The 21399-nt window shown below is 39.9% G+C and overlaps 1 protein-coding gene across 1 annotated transcript; it reads left to right on the plus strand.

Moving 5' to 3' along the window:
- The first annotated feature begins 548 nt into the window (after positions 1-548).
- nfatc4 (nuclear factor of activated T cells 4) lies at positions 549-18608 on the plus strand. The gene is given in 14 exon segments (XM_034153027.1): positions 549-1122; positions 5885-6030; positions 7070-7585; positions 8093-8167; positions 8169-8269; positions 9444-9606; positions 10857-10957; positions 11742-11843; positions 12654-12838; positions 13574-13714; positions 14464-14519; positions 14692-14818; positions 15763-16449; positions 18319-18608. Coding segments are annotated over 14 exon segments (2652 nt in total). The 5' UTR covers positions 549-944; the 3' UTR covers positions 18393-18608.
- Positions 18609-21399: the final 2791 nt, after the last annotated feature.

The raw sequence follows: 21399 nt of genomic DNA on the forward strand, positions 1-21399 counted from the left end.
AGGTTGTTTATTTGAATTACTTCATCTACAACTAGGTAGTTTAACGTATACAAATATATGATAATGAATTGTTGATTTATACGAACCTAAATCTACATATTAAATAGCAACTATATAAATATATACAGTATGTGAAATAAAATGTGTGCAGTAAAAAGTACTATATTTCCTCACAAAATGTAGTGGAGTAAAAGTATAAAGTAGCATAACATAACAAATACTCTAGTGAAGTACAAGTACCTCAATTGTTGACTTAAGGACAGTACTTGAGTAAATGTACTTAGTTACATTGCACCACTGGTTTAGTTAATGTGATGTGAGTTTGAGAAAAAGATAAACCTCCACAGTGAGTGAGGAGGGGGGAGAAGAGGGAGGCAGGAGGTTGGGCAGGGGGATACTTGACTGACAGGCAGGAGGTCCTATGGGGAATGAGTAACGGACCAACTGGAGCTGGGAAACCCACCCAAAGGCAATTAAGGGTAAAGGACGACAAAAATATTTTATAAACTTTTTTCCTCCCCTCTCTCTCTCTGTCTTGAAGAAGAAGAAGCTACACGGGGATTGCGATGGAGCTAGAATGAAAGAACCGGCTGTAACTTGGGGATGTGATTCGGAAAAGATTGTGAAATATCCAGAGCAAAGATTTGATTTGGACCGCAAGGCATCCAAGTTGTTAAAGTTGCAAATACGCGAGAAAGAGGCAGTCATCATCGTGTGGAAAAGACTTGGAAAAGTTGCTGAAGTTACACCAAAACCTAACAGGAGGATGGATAGACAACTTGCACAATGATAAGAACATAGGAGAAAGACATTTTGTGGGAATATCTCCGGAAACGTTTTTTGTTTGGCGCACCAACGACGTAAAAGCTATTCAGTCTATGCGTAAAAGTCGCTGTACCGACGCAGGGAGATAAGGTCGTATCACTCGATCTGTATCCGGTCCGATGGGGGCCGCGCCGGGCTCCGGCTGGGAAGAGGGTGAGTTCGAGTTTAAGTTGGTGTTTGAGGAGGACCAGGGGCCATCACCGGTTCTCACAGCCGAGCCGGAGAGCTCTGTTCCCGGGGAGGAGAGTGCAGAGTGCGCCCTGCTGCACCTGGAGCCCTCCAGCAGCAGCAGTCTGGGTGAGTTCCAGAGGAAGTCTGACAGTGTGGCTTATAATGCATGGGAACTGTGTGTGTGTGTGTGTGTGTGTGTGTGTGTGTGTGTGTGTGTGTGTGTGTGTGTGTGTGTGTGTGTGTGGTGTGTGTGTGTGGTGTGTGTGTGTGTGTGTGTGTGTGTGTGTGTGTGTGTGTGGTGTGTGTGTGTGTGTGTGTGTGTGTGTGTGTGTGTGTGTGTGTGTGTGTGTGTGTGTGTGTGTGTGTGTGTGTGTGTGTGTGTGTGTGTGTGTGTGTGTGTGTGTGTGTGTGTGTGTTGTGTTGTGTTGTGTTGTGTGTGGAAATGAGGGCCTTCTTCTATGTTTGTGCTCATGTGAATTGATTATGTGTGTGTTTTTGTTGTGTGTGTGTGTGTGGCTGCATGTTGCATGTGCTGTAAGTAAGGGCCTTTATCTTTATGTCTGTGCCTATGTGAAGTGATCATGTGTGTGTATGTTTGTTGTCTGTGTGTTACTGTCTCAATGTGTTGCTGTGTGTGTGTGTGTGTGTGTGTGTGTGTGTGTGTGTGTGTGTGTGTGTGTGTGTGTGTGTGCATGTTGCATGTGTTGTAACGAAGGCCTTCTATATGTTTTTGCTTATGTGTGTGTGCCAGTGTGTGTGTGTGTGTGGTGTGTCTACGTGTGTGTCTATGTGTGTGTGTCTACGTATGTTTGTCAACGTGCATGTGTGGCCGCATGTGTTGTAAAGAAGGCCTTCTTCTATATGTTTTTGCTTGTGTGAGTGTGCCAGTGTGTGTGTGTGTTTGTTTATGTGTGTGTGTGTCTTGCTTGCTGTATGATGTGTGTGCCTTCTTCTACATGTGCTTATGTGAATTCCGTATGTGTGTGTTGTATGCGTGCCTCTATCTGTAAGCATGTGACCCTGAGTATATTGTTATTGTGTGTTTGTTTTCGTGTGTTGTGTGTGTGTGTGTGTGTGTGTGTGTATATCTGATTGTATTCCTGTCTGTGTGCACGTGTGTGTTTGTGCATGTGTGCGTGCAGCCCCAGACTCAATGTGTTTCTAATCAGCTGTGCGTGTGAGGAGAGTTAACAGCTGCCATCTGGGAAGGAACCTCAACCTCTGTGTACTGAACAGGCAGCACATATACACCTCCCTCCCTCACTCAACCTCCATCTCCCCCATTTTTCACCACACACACACACACACACACACACACACACACACACACACACACACACACACACACACACACACACACACACACACACACACACACACACACACACACACACACACACACACACACACACACACACACACACACACTCTCACCTCGTATCCTCACATCCACTCTCTCATTTTTTCCCGCCCACACTGGCATACAGTTGTATTACCACACCCAAGGCATGAAAGTGAACTACAGCACAAACAACAGAAACATTCTCCACTCTTGATTTTTATTTTTTCAGAGCAGCACGGAATCGTTTTCTCAGCTCTTGTGCCTTCAGATTCATGTTTAAAACTCTCCATATCTGTTTATACAACATGTGGAAGACAACGGAATTAACCTTTGACCTCTTAAAACAAAGTCAATTTACCACGTCTGGTCGCTGTTTCAATTGTCTATCAGTCGTGAGAAGTTTAACCAAACTTTTATTTTTTTGGACAGACTTTAAGATTTAGGAAGAGCTTAAAGCCTTTTTCTGTCACTTTAAATCCAAACTTTTAGAAGAGATAAAATAGGTCTAAAGTTTGTTATGGAGCGAAAAGTCGGTAATGCAAAGTGACTTCGTTAGGTACATGTAAAGCAGAAACACTGAATTGTATGACTATGATCTGTATTTAGTAATTCACAAAAAAATAAAAACAGAGAGAAGTTATTAAGATTTATTTCTATAGAAGTCAAGGTTACGGCTGATCCCCATTTTTTTTACTGATACTTCAAATCAAAGCACAGGTATTCGTTTGGTCCATAGATATCAAATTTAGCCCAAATGTATATTATGTATATCTGCATAGAACTTATTTGTATATGAACAACTTTTTATCAAGGTAACATTAAACTAAAACTAAATTATTATGGAGGTAATGGTCAGTGTCTGGATTTAGGTAAATGTAAAAAAGGATCACAACATGTCATGATTTAAAAAAATCTGTATCTAATGTAGTACATGTCATGTCCACTTAATGAGGACTGTCTAAAATTATTCAGTGATTCACAGTGAAAGAGTAGAAAAGTCTAAATTAACAGTTTTTATAGCAGAACGTTTTTTTGATTCCTCTGTTTTTTTATCCTGCTCATATCTGGACCCTCTGATTACTTTTATGACCCGTTGTTGGGCATCCTGATTGGGATATAAAATATATATGATGAAAATCTGCAATGTGCGATAATATAGTGGAATATCCCAATAATCCTGAAATGTAGCGTTCAGCATCTTGCCCATGGAAATGTTGGATCGAATCACCAACTCTCCGATTAATGGAGAACCATTTTACCTCCTCAGCCGCAGCCGCCCAATAAACATTTTTTTATTGCCCGGCCCCTAGTCCCTCTGTTAGGGAAGAATAACTCCTTATGAAAGGTACGAAGTATAACTTTATTTTAAACATGATAGAACTAAGAGGAGGCTTCCCCAAAAAAAGGGACAAAAAGTACTCCCAAGTTGTGTTCAAGTACATCAAGTTCATCTTGGTAGTAATAAACTCTTCTAAATGTAGGTCTAAATACAAATTAATTATTGTTTTCTAAATAGTTAAAAGAGCCCTGAGGAGGCAAATTTATCCCTTTTCTACCAGACAAAAGCAACATCTGGAACAGTTTGAGAAAATAAAGTAAACATTCGTGTTCAATGCAGCAAAAATGTATAGTTTCTCCTTTGCTATCCAGCCAATCATCCTTTGTGGGGTTCCTAATCACATTTTGTGAGGGGTTCAACTCAGGACACACACAATAAAATATTACAGTTAAAATTGAGATAAAAGTTTATTGTGTTTAAAAAGTGTTAGGTACATTTTCGTGGCTCATAAACTTCTCTGCTGCTTTGCGCACAAACATCTAAATCATTGTTTCATGTGAAAGGAGAGGTTGCCTCAGCACTGCAGCTTTAACCGCTTGGAAATATTTCTGTTGCCAGGAAACATTTGAAGAGATTTTTCAGTCTTAATTCAGTTGGCAGTTGCTGTTGTGTGTCTGCGTTGCCCAAAAAATGCCTGTAAGGCCCGATGATCGGTTGGAGCCTCGCTCATTACCCAGTAACTTCTGTTTGGCTCCATGCAGAGCCACCACACCGTGCTGGGGAACGGCTGTGGCGAGGGCCGTGGTCTTCAGGGGTTGTGTCCTCATTTGGGTGATTTTTTGGCAAAGAGTGCAATACATTCTGTTCCTCTAGACATTTGAAAAAAGGAAATGGAGAAAAATCATCTTCGTGCCTTTCAAGATTAGCATCCGAGTTAAGTTTGTTGTTAGCAGTAAAAATGTTGGGTACAATTTCCTCTTTACCCTTTTACACTATTTGTGACTATAATACATGGAAAGCATGTATTTAAATATTATTCGCACTCAAAGTAGAATTTATGAAGCTGTTGAGTAAATTCTTCTTGTCTGACTGTGTGAGATTGTGGAATATAACATGCATTTTCTGTTATTCCTATGTTTATAATATTCCGATATACAGTAAATTGTCACTTCTTTTCAATTAACCATTCTGTGCTGCCTTGCCACATTATTGCCAAACTATGGTAGCTTCACCTGGTCGTACACAAGAAACGTAAGATTGATACACTCCCATTATGACTAGCTATCACCAGCAGGCAGTTAGCGAAGCTTAGCTTGAAGACTACAGGAAAGCACCTAGTTTGACACTTAACCAAATACCATAATGTACCACTTTGACTGTGCGATGTAAGTAAAAATATAATGTTTTAAAAGTGAGCTTTACTGGGGCCGTTAGTTGTTTTTTTCACATTTCCACAGAGCAACGTTAGCTGTTTCCATCTGTTTCCAGTCTTTATGCTAAGCTACGCTAACAGTCTTTTGGCCCCATCTAGCTTCATATTGAACATGTTAGATATAAGAGTGGTATCAATCTCATCTTCTAGCGCTTATCAAGAAAGTGAAAAAACCTACTCCTCTATCATAAAGTGAAAACAAATGCTGCACTTGTTTGAATGATATTGGCTTGGATAAATAAAGACAAGTTTGAGTTGCATGCATTTTCCATATGGCTTCAATTACAGATCAGTTAATCAAGAAAGTTGATGTGTAATCAATGATGAAGGCACGTTGATGATCAAAAATGGATCTGTAGCACAAATAGTGTTTACAGTATTTTGATTGACATCTAATGAGTCTCTTCTGTTCCAGATGTAGGAGAACAGCACGTTTTTAGGGCTAACTGTCATTTTGCGGTTTGTGAAAAGAGATTAATGGGAGTTCACATGACCCTCAAAACCCCACAACATATGATATAAAAAGAAATTACGTTTACGAGAAAGCAGCCAGACGATAAATTGATGCCATGTGGAAGTGAAAGTGCATATTAAGTAAAATTGACTCACTGCAGACTCCTCATTCGAAGAATTTCATAATCTGCATTTTTTAGCAAGTTAGACCAACTTCTGTGTAAAGTTTTGATACATTATACATTAAAGATCACAGGGTGTGTGCTCTTAAGTGTTTACAATCTGCAATCTTACCTTATGACTAAGTCATTTTCTAAGTCATATTTTGGTGCCAGTGTTTGTCATGTTTCCAACCATTAAGCCTGATTATTCTTTCTATCAGTTACAGATAACCACCATTCGATCAGCATCCCCAGCCCGCCGTCCTCGGCCAATCAGCGGGCTGGGATGCATTCTCCGCCTCCACGCAGGGCCCAGAGCAGAGAGTTCAGCGGGACCTATGAGAGCCTGCCGGCGCGCTCTGTGCAGGTGAGAGAGAGCCTACTTCTTAAAAATCAAAGGGTATTTACAGACTGAGACGTTTTGAATCCTTACATGTTGTTCTGAGCTAAGGAATAAAGTAAAATAATATTTTTTTCTCAAAAGCAGCAAACGGTTTGAAATCTTGTAAATATTGTTCCTTAATAACGGGCGCAAACATTTTGGAAATATACGTTTTCTAGATCTTTCATGAGTTTTCAAACACTGAAAGACAAGTTTTGAAGCATATTGTCCCAGTTTAAAAATATGACATAATATTCACCCCATAAACCTGAAAAAATAAGCATATGGACCATTCAGGTGCTAAAAATAATGCTTTTGTAAGGAAATGTCAAATTAAATGAAGAATGTTCTTAGAGATATAAATGGCTGTCTCAGATGTATTGTATGAAAAAAAATCACTTGAACTTTTTGTTTAGACCACAAAAAATTAGTATGACACTAATTACATTTAAATCAATTCATATTTAATACTTTTTAATTGCATAGTTTATGTTAGAAATGGTGAAAGGTGTCCATCACAGTATCCCAGAGGCCAAGGTTACATCTTCACATTGCTTTTTTTCATCTGGGCAACTGTCCCAAATCTAAAAAGTGTTTTGATTTCCAATAAAACAAAAACCGGAGAGTAGCAGCAAATACAAACATTCGGAGAGTTTGACCATTTGCATTTGCTGTCTATTAAAGGTGGGGTAGGTAAGTTTGAGAAACCGGCTCGAGATACACTTTTTGTTATATTCCATGGAATGCTCTTAACATCCCGATAGCAATGAATATCTTAAGTGCTTTGACAAAATATCCATAAAATAATGTCATCTGTGGAAGCCGTGGTATCTCGTGCCCTCATTGGTCATGTGCGCGTTCGTGTGTGTTGGAGGAGGGGCTCTGTAAGGAAGTGGCAGATTTTTTCCGGTTGTGTATTTTCAAATTCTAGCGCACTTGAGCTGGTTTCTCCAAAATTACCTACCCCACCTTTAACTCAGAAACAATTAAAGATATCTCACGCTCTCTCTCCTCCGCCCTCCAGGTTTCAGAGTCTCGCGTGGTGGAGTGTCCCAGCATCCAGATAACCACCATCTCCCCTGAAGACGACCTCGCACCCTCAATCTCCAGTTACTGGGACACAGGTGGAGGTGGTGGGGGGTGGGACAGAGAGCGCCTCTACCTCCCCCTGCTGGACCCCTTCACCTACAGAGACCGCTGCCCCGGCTCCCTCAGCCCCAGCCCGGGCTCCAGCCCCTCGTCCCGCGGCTGGCTAAGCCCCGCCTCCAGCTGCGACTCCCTGCTGGTGGAGGAGGAGGAGCTGACCGAGGCCACAAACAATTTCGGGCTTTCGCCGTCCTCCAGGCCTACCTCTCCGGGGGGGAAAAAGCGAAGAAACTCCCCCCTGGTCTCTCCATGTACTTCACGGAGGGGCAGCTACTCAGAGGAACTTCAGGGGTGCAACCTTGAAGGAGGGGACTCCTCACCTCAGTCCCAAGCTCCACCCAACAGCTGCGAGCTCAGCATCCCACAGAAAACCAGGAAGACGTCGTTGGAGCAGGTGAAGATGTTAGCATGTTTCCATGGTGTACGAGAGATGATTCAAATATTGAAATCTTCAAAAATGTGCATCACACTAAAGTGGTGAACCATACTTGTCGTGGCTTAGTTCCCTTGGTCTCTATAAGCCACTTAAAAAAACAGTTTTCCCATTTCTGTGACTCCTTTAGGCTGGGCATTGTGGGAATTGCCGTCTTATATCGTCCATTGACTAGAAAGGTCGCCACTAGCTGTGATCTTTTAACTAACAATACTTTTCTTTTCCAGTTGTCTCCCAGGGAGGTGAACCATACTTGTTGTGGCTTACCTACTTAACTTGGTTTCTATAAGCCTCTTGAAATTACTTAAATATTAAAGGTTGAGACCTGTGTTTAGTCTGGCTTTCTTTAAGGCTGGGCATTGTGGGAATCACAGTCGTTTATCGTCCATTTACTACAGAGGTCATCACTAGGTGTGACCTTTTACACGAAACCAACAAACTGGCTCTAACAGTGCTTCTGTTCTCCAGTTGTCTCCCAGGGAGTTGGATCCGGAGCCGGCTCCAGGCCTCAGCTCCCCCTGCCCGCTGCCAGACAGCCAACAGGCCAGGAGAGCGCCCCCCCCCTCTGGGCATGGACTACCTCCCGGTGCCCCCCGCTCTCGCCTGGGGCCGGACCCGAGCCAGCGCCCAAAGCCCTCTGTTCAGGCAAGGATACACACCACGTATTTATATGATCATATGCATCAAAAATTACAGTTTGAAGCTTAATATTGATGTGTTAAATTGTCAACACAATTGTTTGTTTAAAAAGGAATTATACATAGTGAATTTCCAAATCAGAATCAGATCAGAATACCTTTATTAGTCCCACTGAGGGGAAATGTACATTGTTACAGCAGAAAAAGAGCCAAAGACAGCTTAAAGGTGGGGTAGGTAAGTTTGAGAAACCGGCTCGAGATACCCTTTTTGTTATATTCCATGGAATGCTCTTAACATCCCGATAGCAATGAATATCTTAAGTGCTTTGACAAAAAATCCATAAAATAAATGTCATCTGTGGAAGCCGTGGCGCTGTAAAAAGCACGACCAATCATTTTAGCCGGCCCGGCTAAAATAACTGGATGGCCTACCTGCCTGTCAGCCTTCCATCTGTGCACAAACTTATCTCATGCCCTCATTGGTCATGTGCGCGTTCGTGTGTGTTGGAGGAGGGGCTCTGTAAGGAAGTGGCAGATTTTTTCCGGTTGTGTATTTTCAAATTCTAGCGCACTCGAGCTGGTTTCTCCAAAATGACATACCCCACCTTTAATGTTACGTAGAAGCATGCATAAAAAAGTATTGAAGTAAAAGAAAAGTTATAATATACAAAAAAATATAAAAAAATAGTTACACAATTGACAAAATACACATCCTGTAACAGTTCAGTTCAAATGATAATTCCCCCCCCAAAAAAAGCAGCTGGCATGAAACCAAGAGCTTTTTCACACTAGCATCTTAACGATAAATGCTACGCCCAAAATAATTATTTTATTGGAACTCAAGTGATGTTGTGCAATCCTTGTGCTTAGTGAACTTTGACATGGAAATCTGTACTGCATAAGTAAAAGTTTGGCGAAAATAAGTACTGTGTTTTCAATAAAACAGGCAATATTCTTGCACCATGTACTTATTCTTGCAAAAAAAGGAAGAAATAAGAAGGTATTCATTAACATTTAAACTTCTGATTTCCACTCACTACAAGTCAGTTTGTGATGTTTTCAAATTGAAATGATTCATTTGGTTTTCAAAATAGTTATTCACTGTCATTCAAGTGTCATTTTAAATGTTCTCTGCTTCCTTTAAACCTGTCTAATATTTGACTTTTGTAAACCACGTGTAGGACTAACGCCTTGCCGCCACTGGACTGGCCGCTGCCGTCCCAGTTCGACCAGTACGAGCTGCGGATCGAGGTGCAGCCGCGCCCTCACCACAGAGCGCACTACGAGACGGAGGGGAGCCGAGGAGCCGTGAAGGCAACGCCATCAGGACATCCTGTCGTCAAGGTGAGACCCAAACCTGCAGATTTAAGGCTCTGACACACCGAATAAAAAGCAAAGAACACATTTATACATATGCACACATTAAGATAAAAACCACAACAATCAATATATACAAAATAACAGCCACTTCAATATCTTTGTGCTGCCTCGTTGATTGATTCTTAGCCAAAAAGTTGCATTTGAATACACCGCATACACTTCAGCAAACCACCAACTTTCATCTAGGAAATAACTCCAAAACAGCAGGCAGCAGTAGTCTGTATTCCTCACTCAAAAAGGGAAACCCGAAAACATACAACTGTAAAAATACAAGCCGTTGATGATACGAACATTGATAAAAAGCAGGATTTGCTGACAATTTCTACACAAATCTCCCTCACCACTAAGCTTTGTTCCAAATGGCCATGTCGTGAAATATCCATGGATGAGAATGATGAGAAGGCAAGGCAAGGCAAGGCAAGGCAAGGCAAGTTTATTTATATAGCACCTTTCAACACAAGGCAATTCAAAGTGCTTTACAAAAATGGAAGACATTATGAAAATGGCATTTAAAATCAGTCATTAAAAAGAAAAGATAATAAAATAAACATTAAAAGAAAAAATACATGGATAAAAGTTAAAAGTTACAGTGCAGTTTAAGATGTGAATAGTTCAATTAAAAGCAGCGGCAAAAAGAAAAGTCTTCAGCCTGGATTTAAAAGTAGTAAGAGTTGCAGCGGACCTGCAGGTTTCTGGGAGTTTGTTCCAGATATTTGGAGCATAATAACTGAACGCTGCTTCTCCATGTTTAGTTCTGACTCTGGGGACAGAAAGCTGACCAGTCCCTGAAGAGAGAGATGAAGAAGTGAATGAAAAGACACTACACGTGTATTTTGTTGGTTTTTCTCACAACAGTTTCTCTTCTCTTGCACTCTGAGTCATTCAAAGTGATTTATATTGCTGTGCCGATTCCAAGTCGAAATGGCAGCCATCCCAAAAACATTAAATATATTTACAAATTAACCGACTGCCAAATCTGCTTGGTGTGTCAGGGCCTTCAGGCAGCTGCGGGAAGATGTGACAGTATTACTTAGTTCTTCCCAATTAACATACTGCTCATAAATGTTGCACAGACTTGTGTCTTTATAATCCAGTTGCTTTTAGAATTAGACTGTTTTATATCAAATTAAAGTTTGTGTTTTGATAAGACACATGTTGTGGCTCTCTCCTGCGGGCCTCCTCTCAGTGTGATCTCCTCCCCATGTCTCCCACAGCTGTGTGGATACGCTGAGAGGAAGCCGCTCTCCCTTCAGGTCTTCGTTGGAACAGCTGACGACCGATCGATCAGGCCACATCCTTTCTATCAAATACACAGGTACTGAACTCTTATCTTATTTCATGACTTACCACGCGTTAATCTTTTATACATGGATATTCAGGGGACACGACATACCGTACAATCGTCATCTGACCACTGTGGCTTTAACCGTTGCGTAATTTACCACCAGCTGCTTCCAGTGTTGGTCCAGGACATATCTTGCAGCAGTTGTTCTCAATTAAACCAGCTCTGGATGAGACATCAGCTTAATATAGAGGATGTGAAATATATAAAAGAACCATGAAGCTATTGTTTGTCCAAGTTTATGCTGACATTTTTGAAAACCACAGTGTTGTTTGTTCTTTTCATGAATTTGTAATCACATAAAGCACATGTTTCACAATATAAAGCCGCTTGTTTGTAGCCAAATGGATGTAGCCCATGCCACATAACCTCATTTACATTCACTTAGTAGATTTAACTGATTTCACTAATGCATCTGGTTTAATTCAAGCTAAGATATTTTTGTAGAATATACAAATATTTTAATCTTTAATGTGTGATTGAATATGTGAGAAGAAATTGTTTTGTCTGACCAAAAGTCTAAAACAAAAGCTATTAAAAACAATACAGAACATCTAAGAAGACATTAAGACATTCAAGAAATGTTTTACTGTAACCAGAAAATGTAATGAATAATAACATACACGATTAATAGATTGTCTTTCTTAAGATACTCGCCATTATTTTGTTCCAGCTTGGGCAGAGCACGAGTCTATCACAGGAGTGGGCAAATAGACTGTAACATCTGGCTGATAAATCTGTTTTTCCTCCCTCTCAGGGTGACAGGGAAGATGGTGGGTACGGCCAGTCATGAGAGCGTTCAGACGGGGACCAAAATCCTGGACATCCCCCTAAACCCTGAGAACAACATGACTGCACTGTGAGTGGAAAATAGAAAAAGTTTATCGACAAAGTGTTTGTTCCTTTTTTTTTGCTTTGTAATCCAGTTTCAAGCCTATGTTGACGAATCAGTAGTGTTGTAGTACTTGAGACCAGTCTTTGTCTCGAGACCGCTTTTTATAGGTCTTGGTCTGGACCTCTTAAAGCAGGGGGGTCCAAACTTTTTTCACTGAGGGCCACATACAGAAAAATATACAAAGGGCTCTCCCGCTCACTAGAGGTGAGGTTTATTGCCTTATAAGTTACAAGTTATACGTTTTTTATCAACTAACATTTTGTTTGAAAATGTTTCCAACTTTAATTGACTGAATTTATTTGAAAAGTGGGCCTTTTAACACATGAATACTGTGTAACATATTTGTACACATATTTAAGAAGTACTATATATTAGAAGCACAAGTTTCATTTGTGGGCCATATTTCATTATACTTTTGGAATTAGCTGAGGGCCGTTTCAAAATGGGCCGCGGGCCGCATTTGGCCCCCGGCCGTAGTTTGGACACCCCTGTCTTAAGGTCTTGTCTTGATCTTGGACAAATTATAGTTTGTTCCTTTTTTTGCTTTGTAATCCAGTTTCAAGCCGATGTATACGCATCAGTAGTGTTGTAGTACTCGAGACCAGTCTTTGTCTCAAAACCACTTTTTAAAGGTCTTGGTCTTGACCTCTTAAAGTCTTGGTCTTGTCTTGGTCTTGGTTAAGGTGTTCTTGACTTCAACACTATGAAACACTCTTGTCATTCAGATTCTTTTTACTGGACTGATATAGAAAACTACCAATCTGTGTGTCCTAGCATCGACTGTGCTGGGATTCTGAAGCTGAGGAACTCGGACATCGAGCTGAGGAAAGGAGAAACGGACGTTGGGAGGAAGAACACTCGAGTCCGGATGGTGTTTCGGGTTCACCTCCCTCTGACTCCTGTAGCTCAGCCCGGCCGAGTCCTGGCTCTGCAGGTGGCCTCCCTCGCCATCGAATGCTGTGAGTATCTGGTCAAAGAGAGTAAATTACATTACACTTGTATCCAAAGAGACAGTGAGTGCAATAAACCATGAGGATATACATTCAGGACCAGCAAGAATCCTGCAAGTAAACTAACTGTTTATTTATTAATTAATTTGGGTGGGTGTTTAGTGTGCGACGAAGGATATGTATACTTTCTGTGTTTACTTTTTCTCGTTCAATACCTGGGTCCCATTTGCAGTGAAGGAGTATTGAGCTGATTGGCCGATGCAGAGCGAAAACATCTTTACATACATACTTATGAAGAAGTCGACAATATCAGATTTTCAATACTCAATTATCATGGTCAAACGAAAATGTGGAAGAAGAAAGGCTGTCAGGGAAATTGTTCTTTAACGTATTTGTTGTGTGTTTTGTCTCTTTTTTGGCTTACGAATTACATTCAAAGTATAAGGAGGAGGAGGTGAGAGAATGATCATGAAATCAATATTCAGTTTTTAATATCACTGTCATCATAATGTACCAGTATATCGCGCAGTAGTAATACTAAAACATGTGGTTAAAGCCTCTATGTGTAAGATTTGTGCAGTCCAAAGTGCTTCACATAGACATTTCACAGAAAATTGATATCACACAGAATACAGTTACCAGTAAAAGACATAGCAACAAACTAAAAATAGCATATAGAGTAGACATATAACTTTAGTTAGGAGCACATTCATTGGTTTAATTTGCTTACTGTCCCTGTCTCAGCCCAGCGCTCGGCTCAGGAGCTTCCCGTCATCGAGTCCATCAGCCTGACCTCCTGCTGCGTGGAGGGGGGAGAGGAGCTCCTGCTGAGCGGGTCCAACTTCCTGCCCATCTCCAGAGTGCTTTTCATGGAGAGAGGGACAGGTAAAGGAGAATTAATCCTTTTTAATGGTGTCTCTCTGGTCTTTTGTATAAAATATCTTTATGAGTTCCTGACCAACAGTGAAAATCTGCTTTTCAGTAAGGCTTTTTAACAGCAGTCGATCATTTAGATATTGTACAGATGTGCAGCAGAGTCAGTCTGCACAAGAACAGGATATCAGTTCTTACCTACAAATGCGCGAGTTGTTAGCGATTTGATAAAGAAACTGCTCAAAATGTGTTTTAAAATGAGATTAAACTGTCTTAGAGGGACAGTAAGAGGGTTTTCAGGATGTTAAAAACACAAAAGAAAGATTTTAGATGCAAGATTAAGTAGATTTTTCTATATACAATTAATGTTTTAAGAGTGCATGGACAGGAGGAGAAGAAGGCTTCACACACTTTCTTATGTTAGCAAAAAGTAGTTAAGTTTGAGGGATAATTCACTGTTTCCCTTTTACATTCTATCTTTATGGTAGAAAACAAGCGGCTCGTTTAAAAACCAGATGCCTACCTTCCAGGAACTCTTCCCAAAGAAATCAGAGGAGACAGATTTACGAGCATAACCAACTGGTTTTACAAAAGCTTTAATGTTAGGCATTACCTGACGGAATTATATTTATGAAGCTTATTATGTGTGTGTGTGTGTGTGTGTGTGTGTGTGTGTGTGTGTGTGTGTGTGTGTGTGTGTGTGTGTGTGTGTGTGTGTGTTGTATCTAGGTTACGCTTAATGTTACCTTATGTTTTGTTAGATGGTAAACTACAGTGGGAGGAGGAGGCTCATGTGGATCGTGACAACAGCAATGAGGTAATTTCACATGTGTGATTTCAGTCCTAAGAATGTCCAAAAAAAACTTACTGATTCTGCAAAATCTCTGCAACTACAGAAATGCTTTATCAAGTTGTAATTTAATTCAGCAGATACAACTAAAGGGTCTGGTTTTCTCAGTAATATTCGGTGTCTACACCTCTTGTTGTAGTGTTTGATGTGTGTGAGGGTCCCGGCCTACAGCGACATGTCCGTCGGTCTTCCTGTGTCCGTCAGTCTTTACGTGTCCAACGGGAAGAGGAAGAGGAGCAGCACACACTGCTTCAAATATATCCCCGGTGAGTGTCCAAACTCTGCTAGGGCTTGCTCAGTGTGCGTGTGTTTGTACTTGGAAATGCTCTTATGGTATTCCTGATATTAATTTAAAACATATATACATTATGGAATATTTTACTCTATGATTTACAAGTACAAACATTGTGCTAGCTGCAAGAAAAGAAAGTTATACACGTTGTGCATGATTTTACTCAACTTCTACATCACTACAGACTACTAACTTTTTTGATAAATATATACGTAACGTTTTGTAACATGCAATACATGAGTTAACTTCCCCAATAATTGTAACTCTGATAGAAGTTGAAATTGTTTTTGAAAGTCTAGGGTTCAGATTTTTTGTTTCAGTAATCTGGTCTTTTGTTAACATTTTCAATTTTATTAAATACTTTAATTACCAAAGATTCATCAAACATTTACATTAGTATAAAATAGAAAATAAATATAGAAAACAATTAAATTAAATTAAAAAGGAATGTGGCACTGCTTTTATCAAAGATATAAATACTATGAAACTATCTTAGTCTTACTTGATAGAACATATTTAAAAGTATATATAAAAAGATAATAAAATATCCTCATATTATTCAAACTGTTATAATAATATAAAAGTCATATTTTGTACTTCATGATTAACTCTAATAATTGTAACTGTGATAGAGGTGAAAACATTTCTTACATGTCTAGGGATCCGATTTTCTTTTTAAACTTTCGGGTTTGTTTCAATAATCTGGTTATATATAAATATAGAAAACAATAAAGGAAATTAAAAAAGGAATGTGGCACTGCTTTTATTTTAGGGAAACAAACAAAACAAAATCCTGAAGAAAAAAAAAATATATATATTATGCAACTTTCTTAGTCTTCCTTGATAGAACATATTGCAAACTATATATAAAAAGATAATAAAATATCCACATATAACTCAAACTGTTCCTCCTCACAGTGTTGTTCAAAGAGGACGACCCCCTGCTGTCCCGGCCCTCCGTGCTGCCTCTGGACGCGGGGGTGCAGCCCAGGATGGACTTCCACATGCGAGGCGACCCCATGGAGGATGATCGAGGCCTGGGATTCCTCCACCTGCCTCCGTACCCCTCCACCTACTCCCCCCCCTGCCCCGCCATGAGCTACCACGAGGAGTACTGCTCCAAACCCGACTCCGTGGAGGAATCGCGGGCGGCGCTGAGCGAGCGGCAGCCCAGCTTCGAGAACCTAGAGCTGGGTTTCACCGAGCTCCTTCCCCCCTTATACCCCCGCGGCCCACAGCCTCCATCCCCCTCCCCTTCCCCCTGGCTGGACTCACCCTACCTCTCATCTTCACCCTCTCCCTCCCACTCCTCCTCTCTCAGCCCGTTTCCTGCCGGGAGTCCCATCTCCACCTCCCCTCTGCCTCCCATCCCCACCTCCCCGTACCCCCAGTACTCTGCGTACCCTCAGGAGGTGTGTCCCTCACCCCCCTCACACCCCAGCCTGTATCAGGACATGTGCCCGGCACCCTACTCCCACTACGAGGGCTGGGACCCCCAGGGGAGGGTGCTGGGGATGGGGCACGGGGGAGAGAGGGACACCAAGATCCAGGACTGCCCTCTGGAGTTTACCAGCTCTTCTATGCACCACATCACTTTTGAAGAAGGTGAGTTGAGCCTATTTGTCGCTATGTGAGTGCATGTGTGTACAATTCTGATTTTCTTTCTATATTCAAGATTCAAGGTTTTTATTGTCATTTGTATATAGCTACAGTGTAGATATGACCAGAGATGGTAAAAGTACACACATGCTTTACTCAAGTAGAAGTACAGATTCTCGTGTTTAAAAATACTCTGGTAAAAGTAGAAGTACTGACTAAACTTCTTTACTCAAGTAAAAGTAAAGAAGTATGGGCTTTGAAATGTACTGAAGTAAAAAGTACCCATAACTACCAGCTGTTTTAAAGAGTACCTGACCTCCCTTTGTATTAATAGAACAATAATGTCATTGTTAGCTAATGAATGTTTCCATGCTGAACAACGGCAACATGACAACGTTTTCATTGGTCCCTCTTCTTTAGAGAAGACCAGGAAATGATGGATACACGGATCGTATTCAAATCAATAGGCACGCAATGACTCTAAATAATAATGATCACGCCACCAAACACACATTCAAACTAAAGTAACCAGCCTGTTTGGAAAATGTAAGAAGTAGAAAGTACAGGTATTTGTGTTCAAAATGTAAGAAGTCAAAGTAAAAAGTCGTCAGAAAAATAAGTAGTGGAGTAAAGTACTGATACCAGAAACATGTACTTAAGTACAGTAACAAAGTATTTGTACTCCACTACTTCCCACCTCTGGTTATGACAATGAAATTCTTAGGTCACAGGCAACAGTGCAACACAATAAAACAGATAATAGTGCAAGTAAATAAAATAAAATAGAATATAATAGAAATAGTACAGAATAGTCTATATACAAGTAATTGGAATATTGATATATGTAAGTTGCAAACATGTTATGGATGTTCTTTCAAAAGTGCAGGTGTTTAACGGTCTTATGGCCTGTGGGATGAAACTGTCCCTGAGTCTGGTGGTTTTAGTCAGGATGTTGCTACATTACAGACGTGTACAGGACAAATAAAGATGATATGGAAGAAAGGAAGGATAATTGTGTTGGATCTAGACAAGGAATGTAACCAAGTACATTGTTGAGGTACTCTACTTGAGTCTTTTATTTTTAGGCATTCATAATACACTGTCATTTTGCAATACAGTGCTGTGCAACGAAAGGAAGTTGTAGCCTGGTCCATAAGTGTTACACAAGAAAAATCATGAATAAAACATTATTGCATTTGAATCAGGAGAAATGTTAACTGCAAAAAAGAATGATGGTGAATTCTCTGCACAGATAATACAGATAATAGGGATTTAACATGTTAAAGAAAACTAAGTAATTACATACATGAAACACATCTATTGAAACAAGAATTCCTTAAATGTGTTGACAACCAAGATGTGTTTTGAGCGGTAGGTCTGCACAATATCAGGGAACATTTAGATTATTATTGCTAAATATCCCAAAAACGACATTACTTCCAATGCAAGGCAACGTACAGGCTGATATTATCTTATGTTTTTGGGAATATCGTAATCAAATTCACACCTAATGACATTTAATTCAGTTTGGACTAGCATTTTGAACTGGTCAGTGATGAAATACTGTAATATCAGACAACCAAAAAAAGCAATATATTTCATCCACAAAGAGGGAAAAAGCTTGAGTAATAAATAACCCGTCTGAGACTTTTTCCTTAGATATCTGCACTATTGAGATACTGAAAAATACGTCATAGCCAAAGATTTGTGTTGTAGGAGACATGCTATTTAGATGCTGCAATTCCTGCTGCTTTTAAAATACATAAGTGTACAATTATTTACAGGCTAATACAGGTAGATTACTTTAGATTCTAGCGATGCAAAAGCTCAAAACTAGATGAAAAGGATTGTAATGTTTCTGTTCTCCCTCCGCAGTGTCAGAGTTCATCGGGGAGGACATCCAGTCTTACCAGTCTTCAGGCTCACAGATGGACAACCAGCCAAACTGAGCACAGAGCTCATCATCCCGTTTGATATCCAGCGTGATTTTAAATCCATTATGCACTTGGTATTAAGATGCATCGCTCCAGTCTCATGTGATATTGGCAGGGGGATTTTATTACCAGGACACTGTTGTAATTATGACCACAGGTAACTGTTTTTATGTGGTTTTATAAAGGGAAACTATTGTTTTTTAACATGTTTTCAATATAAATTATAAAAGAACGTGCTTGAGTTTTGTGTGTGTCCTGTGTTTTTATTGCAAAAAAATTTACTCTCAAAAAAGCAGAATCTAGAACAGGTGGACTTATGGAAAAAGGCTTAGACTCTATGGAAATCTTATTGGTTTAAGATGATTGGTCTTATTGCTTCAAGATGCCGTATTCGTAATATAAAATATATATCTTTCATATTTTTTAAGAGATGCAATTATGTCTTTATTTAAAAATTGCACCAGCAGAAACGTAATCCATCCTGCCGAAGAAACACACTTTTCTGATCAGTTCCTGGACATTTTCTCTAATGGTTCCTGGAGTAATGGTGCCAGGATTTAGGATCCTGTGTTGCCAAATAGCAGCAATTATTTTTCAGATTTTATTTCCAGTATTGCCAGATTAAGGAGTATTAGCTTAATGAAATAATTTAATAGCAAGAGAAAATGACTCATAGACTTGACTGACAAACCATCTGCTATCTGAGTAGATGTTGAGCTGCTGAAAAGTGTGTTAGTTTGACCTGAAAAAGGATGATGTGACCAGGCTGGGTCTGTTTCAGCTGTTTGAAAGGTTTGCATGAGAAATAGTTTGTTAGATCCTCTGGAAGTAGAGCAGATTTGTCTTGAGGAACAGTGCCACCTGGGGGGACTGCTTTAACACTCCTTAAACAGCAACTGAGATTTCACTTATTCACCTTGAAAACTCTTAATTCCTTCTATGTGTACTTTCTACACCAAGAGCAGTGTGGCTATAAAGTGCATGGGCTCAACGTATTTCATTATTGCAAAACAGCAAAGGCAATGAAATACATCTACATGACAAAAGGACGCCAAGGACGCCAAAGTAGCATTATCTGTTTTCGTGACAGTTTTATAGGTCTAAAGGGTTCAGTGCAAACCGTAAATGGGCATGTTGGGAGCTTGTTGAGACCAGACAGAAAAAGCCTTAATGGTAAGGGATAGATGTAGTTGGTGTAGAGTCTGAGCCATGATTCATTCATGGCATTCACTATTCAGGTTCAAGCTCCTTTTTTCTTCTGGTTGGAAAGGTAGTCAAACGTTGAAAGTGAATGTAGTGATTTTGGTTCAAATGGAAGGGAAGACCTAAGCACAAACCACTGAGTCAGACGATAAATTGCAGAAAATAAAGAATTATTTGTCTTTAGGGATCAAATGTTGGCTTTCTTTTGTCATTTACATAGCTTGTTGTGCATTTTAACACGTTGAAATATTCAAAAATACAACGTTTTCCTTCACAAATTCAGAAAATAAGAAGAATGTGGAAAAGCTCCTTTTGAAATGGCATTCCTCAAATTTGAAAACCCTTAGAAATAATCAATACTTACATTTTGAGTAACTTAAAGTTTACTTACAACTATTGAGAATGTATATTGTTTAAAGATTTCATTACAGTCTCGTAAATTCTGTCAAAACTCAGCAGCCATGTATAGAGTATGTCTCTCATGGTGTGTTAATGTGAAGTTGAGAGAAATACACCTTTATTTTCTATTACTTTATCTGTGTTGAGTTCCCAGCCTTGAAATGAACAAGCAAGGTCAACCTGACTTTAAGTTGCTCATTGACCCAGTGGAATGTTTTATGTATTCCAGTGAGTCATTTAGCAGCAGTCCTACACCAGAAAATCTTCCATCAAAATATTTCTAAAAACCTTGATTTAAGTATCAAAGGCATAATTAAAAAAGCCTGTTTCTCACGTCATTACTTACTCTACTATGCACAACAAAGTCCCTCAGAGTGTCACCAGGGGGAGGTATAATCTCAAATATCTCACAGTTCTCTGAGTGCCTGACTGACACATAGGGGTTCATGAAACAGCGGCCAAATGGAGCACCAATGGGAATGCCTGTGTAAGATCATAAAGAGCCCATGGGAAAACGTAATGGTCCATTATGTCTAAACCTGGCCTCTGTCGCTGAAAAGCTACAGTCCCAAAAGACGAGCTAACTATAGGATCCCTAACTATAGGATCACTTAGGAATGTGGGAATCATACAGAGCTGCAGCTGTCTGCTTTATAATGTAAAGATGGTTTACCATAATACAAACTATAGTGTTATATTTCTTACGCTGATCTATATTACTGGTAAAGTCTCTGATTCTAAGATACCAACTCATGCTAATGCTAATAAAGCTAATCATTTTTTATCTTTTTTAATACTGGCAGTGATATCAATGGTAGTGTGATTGAATACACAGAAAAAAACAATTTCAGCAAACAAACAGCAGGCAACACGGGTTCTAAAATAAACTTAAATATATACAATATAATTTTGCATTTATTAAAGGTGGGGTAGGTAATTTCGGAGAAACCAGCTCGAGTGCGTAGAATTTGAAAATACACAACCGGAGAAAATCTCCCACTTCCTTACAGAGCCCCTCCTCCAACACACACGAACGCGCACATGACCAATGAGGGCACGAGATAAGTTTGTGCACAGATGGAAGGCTGACAGGCAGGTAGGCCATCCAGTTATTTTAGCCGGGCCGGCTAAAATGATTGGTCGTGCTTTTTACAGTACTACGGCTTCCACAGATGACATTTTTTAATGGATTTTTTGTCAAAGCACTTAAGATATTCATTGCTATCGGGATGTTAAGAGCACTCCATGGAATATAACAACAATTGTATCTCGAGCCGGTTTCTCAAACTTACCTACCCCACCTTTAAGTTAAAAATAAAAATGTATATAACACTAGAATGGTGACCAATGTTAAGCAGGTATTATGTTTTTCATGTTTGCTATGCTTTAGTGTGTTAGCATACTAAGATATGCAAATTAG

The sequence above is a fragment of the Trematomus bernacchii genome, unplaced genomic scaffold (genome assembly GCF_902827165.1).
Source record: "Trematomus bernacchii unplaced genomic scaffold, fTreBer1.1, whole genome shotgun sequence".
Classification (NCBI taxonomy): Eukaryota; Metazoa; Chordata; class Actinopteri; order Perciformes; family Nototheniidae; genus Trematomus; species Trematomus bernacchii.